This window comes from Brienomyrus brachyistius, chromosome 23 (genome assembly GCF_023856365.1).
Source record: "Brienomyrus brachyistius isolate T26 chromosome 23, BBRACH_0.4, whole genome shotgun sequence".
Lineage (NCBI taxonomy): Eukaryota > Metazoa > Chordata > Actinopteri > Osteoglossiformes > Mormyridae > Brienomyrus > Brienomyrus brachyistius.
The window spans coordinates 8,648,802-8,662,140 of record NC_064555.1 but is presented as its reverse complement, the minus strand read 5'-3'; the positions used below and the strand labels follow the sequence as shown (position 1 = coordinate 8,662,140).

General features: G+C 45.5%; 1 protein-coding gene across 3 annotated transcripts in view; it reads left to right on the top strand.

Moving 5' to 3' along the window:
- Positions 1-12,581, top strand: part of myo1g (myosin IG) — a 22,544-nt gene extending 9,963 nt beyond the window's left edge. Inside the window, exons 14-23 of one of the 3 annotated variants that reach the window (XR_007385041.1) lie at positions 10-142; positions 379-545; positions 1,471-1,678; positions 4,317-4,540; positions 5,263-5,407; positions 5,750-5,854; positions 5,940-6,053; positions 7,294-7,451; positions 11,799-12,029; positions 12,060-12,581. Coding sequence is in view for 2 of the 3 variants with exons in the window: in XM_048993805.1 (XP_048849762.1) it covers positions 10-142; positions 379-545; positions 1,471-1,678; positions 4,317-4,540; positions 5,263-5,407; positions 5,750-5,854; positions 5,940-6,053; positions 7,294-7,451; positions 11,799-11,961 (1,417 nt within the window). In the remaining variant the exon portion in view is untranslated. Of the gene's footprint in view, positions 1-9; positions 143-378; positions 546-1,470; positions 1,679-4,316; positions 4,541-5,262; positions 5,408-5,749; positions 5,855-5,939; positions 6,054-7,293; positions 7,452-11,798 lie in introns of all 3 variants that reach the window. The other 2 variants (XM_048993806.1, XM_048993805.1) reach the window with 2 other exon arrangements.
- The last annotated feature ends 758 nt before the right edge of the window (positions 12,582-13,339 follow it).

Sequence of the window (13,339 nt, the reverse complement as noted above, 5' to 3'; positions counted from 1 at the left end):
CCCCAATAGTACGGATCCTGTGATGAGGGACATGTGGCCAGAGGGTCGACTCAGCATCACCGAGGTCACCAAACGTCCCCTCACTGCAGCCACGCTCTTCAAGAACTCCATGATTTCCTTGGTGGACAATCTAGCCTGCAAGGTGCGTGTGTCTGTGTGAGTGTGTCTGTAAATGTGTGTGTTTGTACTTCTGTGCTTTGCATATTATAACTGGGAGGAAATAAATACTTTTTGGGTCACAATCGGGAGCAAGATATCGGGATATCTGTGCTGGAGCATCCTACTTTTTGAAGCACCAGGCTAAAGCGATGCTGGAGTATGTGAGTCTATATCACAGGCACCTGGCTCTGTAGTTCTCCAACTTTTTTCCTACCCTAGGTGCCATATTATGTGCGCTGCGTCAAGCCTAACGAGATGAAGTCACCGATGCTGTTTGACGACGCTCGGTGCCAACACCAGGTGGCATACCTGGGCCTGCTGGAAAACGTCAGGGTTCGAAGGGCAGGGTTCGCCTACAGACAGCCCTACGATCGCTTCTTGCAGAGGTCGGCCTCAAACCATCTCACCAAATGACTGTTTCGGGTTTAAAATGGGTTTTGTATGCTCTTCTTCTAAAAATGGTAGTTATGTTGTACACAACCATCCCCAAGCGCATAATTAGGTTAGATATGTTAACGATCATAAACAAGATGATCACCATCTCAGGAAAGTGGTTGAAAATCTAGCAAGTCATAATATTCATGATGGTTACTTATTCATAACAGTAGCAGCAGTTCATTTTTTGCCAAGCAAAGGATATTCATATTCAATATTTTGTCATATTCCATTAGCATATTATTTATACAGTGCTCTCTGAAGGTCTCGGGATGCTTTCTTAATACTGCAATAACGTTGCATGTTTATTGGTTTCATAACAAAAGCCCATTGACAAGTAGTGTGACGTATCAGCAGTTATTTATTGAACGGATATTTTCTTTTTATTAAGCGTTATAATGTTTGTGACTCGCTCATTCAGGTCTGTTTTTGCCAATCAGTTCTGTGCTATTAATGCAATTGTAGATATTGCCTCCCAATGAGGTACTAAACACAGCTATTTAGTGTTTTATGTTATTATGTTACTAATAATTACAAAACAGCAAATGATGTATGTCAAATATCTTTTTAACTCAAAACAGCTCTTTTAGAACTATAATTTGGGTTTCAACATATTACTACTTGAAATGAATGTTTTTCTTTTAAAGTTCCAGTTGTCTCTAATATTATATATTTTTCGTAAACAAATGAACGAAGTAATGATTTTTGTTATAAAACCAATACATCCGCAGTGTTTTTACTGAATTAATGACGCGTCCACAGACTTCCTGTGAGCCCTGTATACACAGCTGTAGGTAGGGGATCCCTTAAGAGTTCCTTATCATTTCTTTGTTACAGAACCATGTCTCAGCTGTGGTATTTTTACACGCTTTCCAGGTACAAGATGACCTGCGAGTATACCTGGCCCAACCACCTCATGGAGTCGGACAAGGAGGCGGTGGAGGCCATCGTCAGGCAGCACGGCTTCTGCGAGGCGGTGGAGTATGGCCACAGCAAGCTGTTCGTGCGCACGCCACGCTCGCTCTTCACGCTGGAGCAGGAGCGCAACGCCCTCATCCCCATCTTGGTGCTCTTCCTGCAGAAGGTAATGCAGGGCAGCAGGCCAGCGTCCCTCACGGAAACAGAACGCAGCCGGGCGGCTAGTTTTCCCACCATGGGACAGAGTGCCGGTCACTCTGTCTCACACGTTTAGACTCACACCTTACCGTAAGGTCACGTTACCTGCCTGCTTTCAGTCTTGTTTTTATGCTTCAAAGAATAACATGCCAGGTTAAACTCGAAGATGTAATTGTCTCACTATGTTGTGGCAGGCTGTTAATTTCAGTCGCTAAATAATGAAATGGACCACAGATATGACTATATTTGTCTTAAGGGCTCATTTTTTATTAAGCTTAATATTGGTGTAAAGTTATGATGCTATTTCTGTCATGGTACGTCAGATTAGCCTTTTCAGAACTACAGCAGCGCTGAAAGCCCAGCAACATTTACACAAAGCAAAAACGTTAAGGGATGCAAAAACATATAGGCGACACAAAAGCATCAAGACAAAAAGATAAGCAAATTTAAGTTTTAAATGTGTTGTGTTCACTTAATGTTTTGTGGTTTTCAAAATGGAAGCGCTTCGTACTACAGGGGGCAACTGTCATCTCTGGATATCGTGCCTCTGACTCGGTCTCTATGATAGCTGATAAGTATCAACACGCTACAGATTTAGAAAATACTTACCCGTGTGTTAAATACGTTGTAGCTTTAGATGGTTTATGAATAGAGCCTTAACCTTATGTTTTGAGAGCAGTCTCATAAACAGACTTAAATGTTCTGTTGGTGGACATAGTTGAGTGAATCGCTTTTATGTAACAGATATAGGTGATTTTTTTGTCTTTATTTATACTGTACAAGCTTTTCTTCTGATTCCGAACACAAGTCTCAAAATAAAGATAAAAATCACCCATATCTGTTACATGGGTTAAACAAATCAGCCATGACGTAAAAGCGATTCACTCAACAATGTCCACCAACAGACTCATTTTTGTCCGTTTTGTGCCACTGCTTTCGAAACATAAAGTGAAGGTTTTTTTCTGTTCATAAACAAAATAATTGGGGGTCCATCCATCCATTCATCCATTTTCCAAACTGCTTATCCTACTGGGTCGCAGGGGGGTCCGGAGCCTATTCCGGAAGCAATGGGCATGAGGCAGGGAACAACCCAGGATGGGGGGCCAGCCCATCGCAGGGCACACTCACCCACCATTCACTCACACATGCGCTCCCACGGGCAATTTAGCAAGTCCGATTTTTGTTTGCATAAACATTAAAATAATACAACAGTCAACATGAAAACCAGATCAACTATTCACTGGACTTCAGACCAAAACAAATAATGCATCACATCGTAGTTATGCTGGAAAATCCATAATGAAGCATACTGCCCTAAACTGTTCTGTTACAAGAATATACAAATACAAACATACATGGAATTCATTCTTGGCAAATGGGTATTCAGCCCGCCATGAGACTGCACTGCACCACAGACGTGTGGTCTTCTTACAAGAGGAGGTAACACTGAAACCTCCAGTTTACGTTACTGACAAACTATAAGCAAGTTAAACAGACAAACCACAACATTTTCTCCCCGTCCTGTAATTCCAACATCATGCATTGAGCTAAAACTTAACTTACCTGACATTTGCTATAAAATAGTGGATGGTGCTTACGAAGATTAAAACCCAAAATACGACCACAACAGACTTAATCCTCTTAAAAGGCTGAATATCTCCAGAGCGCCGTAACTACCTTCTGCGGTGTTGTTACTGACAGAAAACAAACCCATATTGCATGTTGTGCCTGTGCGCTTACATCTGGGAGACTGTCGCTACTTTGGTCGATGCTTGAGAACTTTTTCAAAGTGCAGTAATGAAGCATGGTTTTAATTATAATTAAGATTTGAAATGGTAATACTAAGCATAAAACCAGTAACCGTCCCATCCTTAGCACAAAGTAAAGACTAATTTGAGGGCCTGATTAAATAATATAATAAAAACATGTCTTGGCCCTTATGAAACTGTCTTGCAGGCTGAATGTGGCCCACGGGATGGTAGTTTGAGACCCCTGATCTAAATCTACAACCAACTCACGCAGTGTTTTCTGAATTTGCAGTGTGTCAATACTAATCAGCTACCATAAATATCAGATATCACGCAGATCGAGGCACGATACTGAGAGTTGAATACTGCCTTCTGTGGCACGGAAAACTTCTGTCTCGAAAATCAGAAGACGTTAAGGGAATTAATGTGCTTAATTTTGTGTCTTTATATTTTTGTGTCTTTTTAATGTTTTTGCATTGTGTTAATGTTGGCGTGATCTGGGCCTTCAGGGCCACCGTAAAAACCTCTCCTAAAGTCACCCCAGCGTGTCCAGTGTCCATCCAGTATCCATGTGTTTCTTCTTTGACTCAACCACTAGCACGGCATGTCTGACTGGGGTTAGCCATCCAACAAGATTTCCAGTAACTATTTGTAGAACAGAAGAAATTATTTTTTTCTGTTATTGTGCTGCTGTAAATTTACATATATTCTAATGCTACATCTTTTTCTGAGCAAATATACACTTACTTACCAGATAAAGAGCATTAAACATTTCTCTTGAATGATTAAGACTTTTGCACAGTGCCGTACGTAGAGAGACAGAGACACAGAATGAGGGGGCGCCTAACTCCCCTGCAGGTGTGGCGGGGCGCCCTGGCTCGCATGCGGTGCCGCAAGCTGTGGGCCATCTACGCCATCATGGGCTGCTATAAGCGGTACAAGGTGAAGGCCCACTTCTGGGAGGTGAGCCACAGGTTCAGCAACGTGCGCAACATGACCGACTACGGCCGGAGCGTGGAGTGGCCTGCCCCACCCGCCGCGCTGGCCCAGTTCCACAGCATCACCCAGGGGCTCTACCGAAGGTGGGTCACCATGGTTACCGGGCTCCCCAGCGACGCTGTCGTGTGTGCTTATGGGCCACTAAAAACCCCAAAATAAAACCCAATCCCTAAAGATAAGACCAAAACATAAAACAGGCAATTCAATTTGACAACACGTAAGGGTGTGGCATTGGGGAGTAGTTCAGGGAATCATCTATATTTATAAAGGAAGATATTAAACTGGTTGATTGGCAAAAATTATTTGGCTGGTATGGGAAATTAGTTTATCCATTAGTTCATAATAAAGGAATTTATATTCATTTTCCAGTGTAACTATCGTATAATTTATTGTATTGTTTCACCTGTGTCATTTATATTGTTTGTTTTGTTTATTTTTGTTTTATCTATTTTGTTCTATTTATTTATCTGTTATTATATTATCTATTGTACTGTGTGTAAAATAGTTGTTTTTAACATGTAAGGTGACCTTGAGAGTTAAGAAAGGCGCCCAAAAATGAAATGTATTATTATCATTAATATGAATTCTTGATTAGATTCGGTTGGGTTGCCGTGACCGAGGACATGGAGCACATGGTTTTCTGAGAAATGCTCAGGGTTGGACATCGGTTGTGGTGTAGTGTGACCCTCCCCCCTGACCTACAGCTCCATGCTGCCTGTGTCCCCTAACGCGCGCGTTGCCGTCAGTGTGTCAGGGCGTCTCTCCGTTTGCGGGGATCTGTGTAAATCGGTCAGTGCGCCGCCAGGTGGTGGGCGAGGCAGATCGTGAAGAACATCCCCCCCTCGGACATGCTGGAGGTGCGCGCCAAGGTGGCTGCCCTGGCGGCGCTGAAGGGGGAGCGACCCAGTTGGGGCTTCGAACGTGCCTGGGAGAGGGACTACCTCAGCCTGGTAAGAGACAGGCGGCCATTTCAAAGCCTGTTTATTGTATCTGAATCAGTCTGTTTGACTAGTCTCTTTACTGTCAGCCTTTTTACATGTTAACCCTTTGGGTTAATTAGTTTGTTTACTATCGCACTGTTTACATGTTAACCCCTCTGTTTGACTAGTCTGTTTACTGTCACACTGGTTATACTGTATGTTAACCCCTAGGGTTCACTGGTCTGTTTACTAACTGTTTATGAACTGTTTACAGTTCAGTCCTCAGATCTAGTTGACCATGTGTTTTTATCCATTAATAATGTAAAATCATACAGTCTAGTCTTCAAAATAATTCCACACCCGTGATTTCAGGCGAACGATTCTCCCCAGAGCAGTACCAGCTTCGTAGAGATGACCAAAGAGCTGAAGAAGAAGGACCAGTACAACACAGTGCTGTTTTCGGGATTCGTGCGTAAGGTTGGTACGAGAGCATCAGTGCCTACTGGGTTTGATGGGGCCCTCCGGACCGAGAACCACCTCACGTAATCATGGTGCCCCACAGGTGAACAGGTTCAATAAGAACACTGACCGTGCCCTGCTCATCACTGACAAGAACATCTACAAGCTGGATCCTCGCAAGCAGTTCCGGGTGATGAAGAAGCTGCCTTTGGAAAGCGTGAGTCCAGACACATGAAGCACGTCAGCACAGACACCTGCAGCACTGTCATACGTCAGCACAGACGCATGAAGCACTGACATACGTCAGAACTGACACGTAAAGCATCATCTTGCATCAGCACAGACACCTGCAGCACTGTCATACGTCAGCACAGATGCATGAAGCACTGACATACGTCAGAATTGACACGTAAAGCATCATCTTACATCAGCACAGACACCTACAGCACTGTCATACGTCAGCACAGAAACATGAAGCACTGACATACGTCAGAACTGACACGTAAAGCATCATCTTGCATCAGCACAGACACATGCAGCACTGTCATACATCAGCACAGAAACATGCAGCACTGTCATACATCAGCACAGATCGCTCAAAGAAAATCTTGGGATGCTTGTTTAATTGTGTTAAAATGTATTGCTTTAATAAGAAAAGCTCATTAACAAGCAATGTTGAACATATCTGCACACATCTTCCGCACAGACATTTTCTTTTTATCAACTGTCATAGTTTCTTGACTGACTCATTCATTTCTTGCCATTGAATTTACTACTGAAATTAATTTTCTAATGTGAAATACATTTTTTTGTAAGTAAATGAAGTAATTTAATAACCTTTTTTTAATATATAAAACCAACAAATTCGCAATAATTTTACTGTATTACACAAGCATCCCCAGACTTTCTGTGAGCTCGGTATATACTGTATATAAATACACTAGAGAATTAAATATGTTAAGCTGAATGGTATTCTAACACTAAGAAATGTCTATCGGAGTATGAATCAATATGCAGCCTGGTTTTCTCCCGATACGTCCCGATAATAAAACATTATGCAATACGAGCTGTTATGACGGGCCAGCGTGTTGCTTGCCATGATTTAGAGCATTAGGGTTTCCTACAGTATGACGCAATCGGGTTTAGCCTTCACCCACGATGTTCAGCTTGGTGCTCCAGCGCACTGCAGCGGGATTAACAGCTGTCCCGTCGTGTTCATTAAGCCATAAGAGGATTAACAGCTCTCAGGCAGCGCCTTGAGCTGTGCGCTGGCCACGTGGAGGGAAACGTTCGTCCGTAGCCTCTCTGCACGGGAACTGTTCCTCTTCCTAACTTCGTGAGGACTGCTAACATAGCAAAATTAAATTAATGTAGATGCCCGTGGATAGTCAGTATGACTAGTGATTAACCTTGTGTGTGTGTGTGTGTGTGTGTGTGTGTGTGTGTGTGGGCCACAGGTGACGGGCTTAAGCGTTACGAGCGGAGCTGACCAGATGGTGGTGCTGCACACGTCCTCCCAGGATGACGTCCTGGTTTATCTCCAGAGAGGGAAGCTCTGCCCCAATCAGGACCGCGTGGGGGAAGTGCTGGGCAACCTGAGCGACCACTTTACACGGTTAGTCCGTCCATGGTGACGTGCTGGAAGGCACAATGCATTTTTTCAGTTAGTCCATCCAGATCAGCTAATTCCTGCCTTTAGTCCACTAGGGGGCATCCTGAATGACAAAATTGTAAATGGGTGGTCCACTAGGGGGTTCCTTGAGCAGCAATTTAACACTGCTAATTCTTATAACAGTATTTCGAGGTGGCATCTGGATCTGAAGGAGTAAAGATGTCGTTTAAATTAACCTTAACGTTAATTAATTTGCAGTTACTGAATGGTAGCATTCAATAACCTTGTTCTTAATTATTTAAGTAAGTATAATTGTCTTTGATTGTCTGTCGTCATCCTGTCTTGGGTGTCCACTGCTTGTGCTCGTTGTGTTATGCGGAGCCTCCCTACTCACTGCATTCATGGCTATAGAAGGTGGATCCATCCATGCATCCATCCATCCATCCAATTTGCAGAGCTGCTTACCCAGGGAGGTGGCCTGGAGCCTTTTCCAGGGAGCACAAGGCAGGGATGTCAGTCAATCTCCAGGCACTTATTTACATGACCTGCGACGGGCATATCTGCTTTGTAGTTACACAGTCCTGGCAGCAGAGGGCCTGCCTCCCCCCCTATACAGAGAGCCTCTGCCACCCTTAATCAATTTTCTGGCTGGCCTTTAATCTGCAGAACTGGCCAGCCCCCGCTGTTTCCTGTTTGCTCCGGCACAGCGTGTGCCTGGGCAGACCGAAGAAAGCGCACGTGTGTCCACAGCAGTGCACAGCACCAGTGCTGTCTGCGTGGCTGCGCCCCGCTGCACGTCCTCTTTCAGCTGCGCGCTTACATGCATATCAATTAGCACACGTGTCTGCGGTCCGCAGCCCAGGGCATGCGAGCGTCGGGGAGGTGCAGGGGATGGGGCGTTCCTCCGCTCTGTAGGCCTTTGTCTCCCCCCTCAGGCATATTGTCCTGCCATCTGGGTCAACATTGACCCAGGGACCTCTGGGAAGCGCAGGGGAAGAAAAGATCTAAGATGGAGTGCTTGTGGGCGGGGAGACAACAATACTCACCCACACCCTCCTTCTGCTCCGGGGTGGATAAATGACAATACTCGCACACTCTGCTTTCTTGGGGGGAGGGGGCACCAAAGTCATGGGCATTTCCAGTCCGAAGCATGCTGTAACAGCTGCAGTATAGCCGGGCGTCTCTTCATGCCAGAGGTGCAAAGGGAGACCGGGAACAATCCGGCCCAGGACTTGAGAAGATGAATTATGGTCCTTTTGCCAAGTTTCTGAAGCCAGAGGCAGCTATAAACATTGGTGAACGTACAGTGGAGGATCTGAGCCTCGCTGCTTAATGCGGAGCCTTGAGCGCTTAAGCCATTTGTGGGACGAGGAGTTGGTGGCCATCTGCCTGGACAGCTGGGAGTCTGGGGAGGGATGCGAGCAGCTGGGACCGGGGCAATGGGTGTGGGAGGGGGGCGTCTGACTCAGAGGGCATCCAGACCTTTCTTGCTAACTGTTTCCCCCGCCTCTACATGGGGGCTGCTGTCTGGTCTTGGTGGGGTTCAGAGGATGCCTGCGGCCCCCGTTTGAAGGATGGGGCTCGCCGGGACCGACTGTGAGGGAATGAGGATCCGCTTGAAGATCTGGGCTTCGCTCCTCTGCCTGAACAGTAACGGCCTTCAGTTATAAATGATTTACTAAAAAGAACCTGCAGAGTAAATGTAGGCCGCGCTCATCCAGCCGCCCTAGATTTGAGCGCTCCAGAAAGGAGCAGAGAGAGAGAGCAGTGACCCTGATAGAGGAGGTCAGCGCTGAAGGTCAGCGTGCAGCTCCAGCGTAAGCCCTGAGCTCGCAGCCTGTCGCTCCGCTTGGCCCATCACTATTCCAAAGTCGGTTTTTGGGCCGAGAGGAGCGTCAGCCATTCCACAAATAGAGCCTTCCCCTGCCTGAACCCCTCCCTGAGTGGCTGTCCTTAATGCATTGGCTTTACAAGCGGAGGAGCCAGCGATTTCACTGGGAAAGGCAACGGGGCGATGTTTCTAGCAGTGTCTAGGGTTTCACAGAGAGACCGGTAAATAGACTTCTGTCTCTGGATGAAAATGATACTGATTGACAGTAACAGGGAAGTTTCTGATAGGAAGAGGAACAGTTGGTTTTGGTGTCAGCCTAGTTTGTACTTCTTCATGTCCAGTTGTCTTGTCTGAAAACAGTAGCAGCCCCCCCCTAAAGTATGGCAATGCAAATAAACCCAAATGAAGACGGGCATAATAAAAGTGAATCCATCCTGTACGCGTGATGACGTTCACGGTGAGTTATATACCTGCTACTCGAGAAACATGGCGGGCAGATGTTTCCCCAAACAGACTCTTCCTCCGCCTCGCATTAATGCTACTAGAAGATTCTGCTGAGTCTCCATGGCCTGGTTGGTTTTACACTGTAGCACAAACCTTCAGAGAAAAGCAGTTTCAGAACAAAGCACCTGCGGTTCTGACCTAAATGTAAGAAAGCCTTAAAATTACCCATTTTCTGCAGAAAAGACACCCGGCCTCTCTCACTTCCATTCATCCATAATCCAGCTTTCACAGGATAAATAACACTGTACACCACTGTCTGATTTTGTTTTATAAAAGCAGCACCACCTGAAAATGCATAGTCTTTATATCTATTTTTGGAAGGTACACAAATATGATTTTTTTCCCTTGTGCCCACATGGTAGTGAGTGGTGCTTTGCACTGCAGGGTTGTATAAAGTGTGTGTCACTGATCACTGATCGGTCATCTCACCGTCCCTGGTGGCAGTACTGAGAATGTCCACCCAGCTGGCTAGGAGTCCAGTTCCATAGTGTGTAAGTGTGTTGCCCATTGATCAGAGAGTGCCGTGTTTGCCCCAATGTGAATTTGCCAGGACCATAAACTCCTTTCACTGATCATTCCGTCAGAATTGTCCATCCGAGGAGCTGTTGATAACAGAGCCTCCATCTCTGACCTTTAGAATTTTACTCCATATACACAGAAGGGTTCAGTTCTCCCTGGGAGAATCTTGGTCTCCATGATGTACTGGACCCAAGCAGGTGCCCTCAGTAGCTACACCCAAGCCGAGAAAACGATGACCTCACTGTAAAGATATATGACTCTGAGATGAGTGGTTAAAGGATGATCACTGGAACGACTACACCATATAAAATGTGCTTTGGGTGCTAATTCTGTTTTGGATCCGGGGGGGGGGGGGGCCTTCAGGAGCTTCTGCTGCGCCCCAGTTCTGTCGTAGCCGTTTCCGTGGCGATGAATAATGCGGCTCCCGCCTGGCAGACGAGCACGCTGATCTATGATGAGGCTGTCCTTGCGGGACTGACCCACCTAGTGAGCCGGGGGGGGGAGTGTGCAATAGTGGGCGGGGCTGATGATAAAAGAACAATCTAGAAAGGGGCATGATTGGAGGATGGCTGGGACTGTGGCCAGTTATAGTCCCAGCATCATACTACCTGGTTTAATTAAGTGGAGTGTATTGTTATTTTCAATGTGTAATGGAATATGTGTGTTTCGTTTGCATGTAACCATGAGTCTAAATCGTTGATTTCCCTGTCATTTCCGCTGCTAGTATTAAACCAACGGTGGCTGTTATTAAAGAAAGCAACTTCCATTTTAAAAGAGCTGTCATCTCCTTTATTAAAATGACTCCTGGCCTTGTCACAATGCGCTTATTTGCCCTCTGCTTGTGGGTCTGCAGCATCAGAAACATCCTGAGCCCTTTAAGGTTGTGGCGTGACGTAGAATGGACCTGGTGGCAGCATCATTTTAAGTGTGTGGCAGATCGTTCTTGCTGACGTGTCCGATTTCGTTCGGCTCAGACGTCATTTGACGTATACAGCCACCTTTACAGAAGCCAGCGTGACTTCAGGGCATGGCGCTGAAGGCTGCTGGGGTCACTGGTCAGCATGGACCACGGAACCGGGGGTCAAGGGGGCACCTGGGCTCAGGATCTTCTGCAGGATCACTAAGAATGCAATGCAGAACAATCATGAAGGAATTACCTACAAATAATGTAATGCAAACTGACAAAAGCTTGAATTATATCAGCATTTCTGAAAACAAAAAACTATTCAAAAGCAAACAGGTATGTGGATATGACTTATGATCACCCCATTGGCCGCCCCCCCCCCCCACCGTGTTCAGATGCAGTCAGCGGTCCATGCCTGTCAGAGGTTCTGACCGATAGAAATATGACTGAGTTGGAACAAGGGGTAGTGTGTTCTCTTGTGAGGTATGCACGTCATTTCAGGCAGTAAACTGAGGTATGTGAGTGAGTAATAGTATGTGTGCTGTGTATGGGCTTAATGCCATGTGTTTAAATAACCCTGTGTGTGTTTCAGGGTGCTGTGCAAACCTCTGTCGGTCTCGGTGCGAAGCTCCGCCCTCCAGCTCAACATGCGTGGGAAAGCCAAGAACGTAACTGTGGAGACAAAGCCGGGCCAGCCCAACGCGGACTTCCGCAAGAACAGAAACGGCTTCACCTTATTGGTACCAGCCAGCTAATGTCCCTGGCATAGCCCTACAGTGCTGTCCCCGGACAGGTGATACAGTACAGTGCTGTCCCCGGACAGGTGATACAGTACAGTGCTGTCCCCGGACAGGTGATACAGTACCCGTCCATGACGATGTACAAATTACTCATTTTCTTCATTTTCTTTTCTACCTTTTCACATATGATGTATATTTGTTTTTTTTTTAGATATAAAGTATTTAAGAGTATTTTATACTAATCTCAAGAACAAAAAGCATAGCAGTGCCGGTTCTGGGGAGGACAGGGGGCGGTACCCCCATGACAACATGAATGGCCTCGCGTGGCCTCCCTAAATACGTATGCTACTTGGATCTGAAATAAATGTATTATTATTATTACTATTTCTATTTACATTTATATATGTGGACTAAAATGTTGTGCGCTGGGAACCGGCGAAATGCAAGCATATGCACATTTTTTTAATGGACTCTAGGTACCAGGTGGTCGAGTCTTTCTAAAAAGTGTAACCAAAAAAAATCAAGCTTGTGGGAACAAGACAGTCTAAACAAGAAATCAGAGTGAGTTACATGTTTGTAAAAACTGTAAAATGTAACCGCAAAGTATTGCATAAATAACTTATTGGTTTTCAAAATTGTCTTCTGGTTCTTAATGCTGACAATCTAGCATAAGTAATGCTTGGAGGACATTAAGGTTATATGCATCCTGCCCCCTAACAGAACAACTGCCCCCAGTTTGCCCCCCCCTATTTGAAATGGTCTAGAATTGCCACTGAAGCACAGCATTCTTCCAGAAAAAAAACACATGAATCCAAGGGTGTAGTCTTGATTTCAACATCGGTAGGGGCCAAATCAGCCTCAACGCTACACTTATGTAAAAATGCTTTGGAGACAAACACTTCATGTGATTAACTACTGGCTACGAGGAAGTATGTCAGAGCTATGTAGTATATGACTGGAGTCGTTGCTATTACAGATCAAGCTTGCAGCAAATAAAAACTAGCTGCCTGAATACTATATTGTTTGTTGATGTAGATGACTCATTCTGCATGCTGTCTGTTTGCTTGTGCTGTTAATAGGCCCTGACCCTCCCCAGAGTCGGTCAGCCTTTCCCTTGCCTCTACTTTGCCCTGGCTTTGCCAACCTGCTCACATTTGTCCTCAAGTCGCTCGGAGCAAAGAGGATTAGTGTGGGATGGGTGGAACCAGTTTAATGGGGGGGGGACCTTCCTTTTATCCCCAGAACTCGTGGACCTCATAGGCAACATTTACCAAAAATAACAGCAGCAGGAACAAAGCCCAGCTCTACTCTTAGGCATAAAGACAAACATACATTGTGAGAAATCTAAACTTATCACTTGGGGCTTGTTGCACGAAGCAGGATTTCTTGCTTA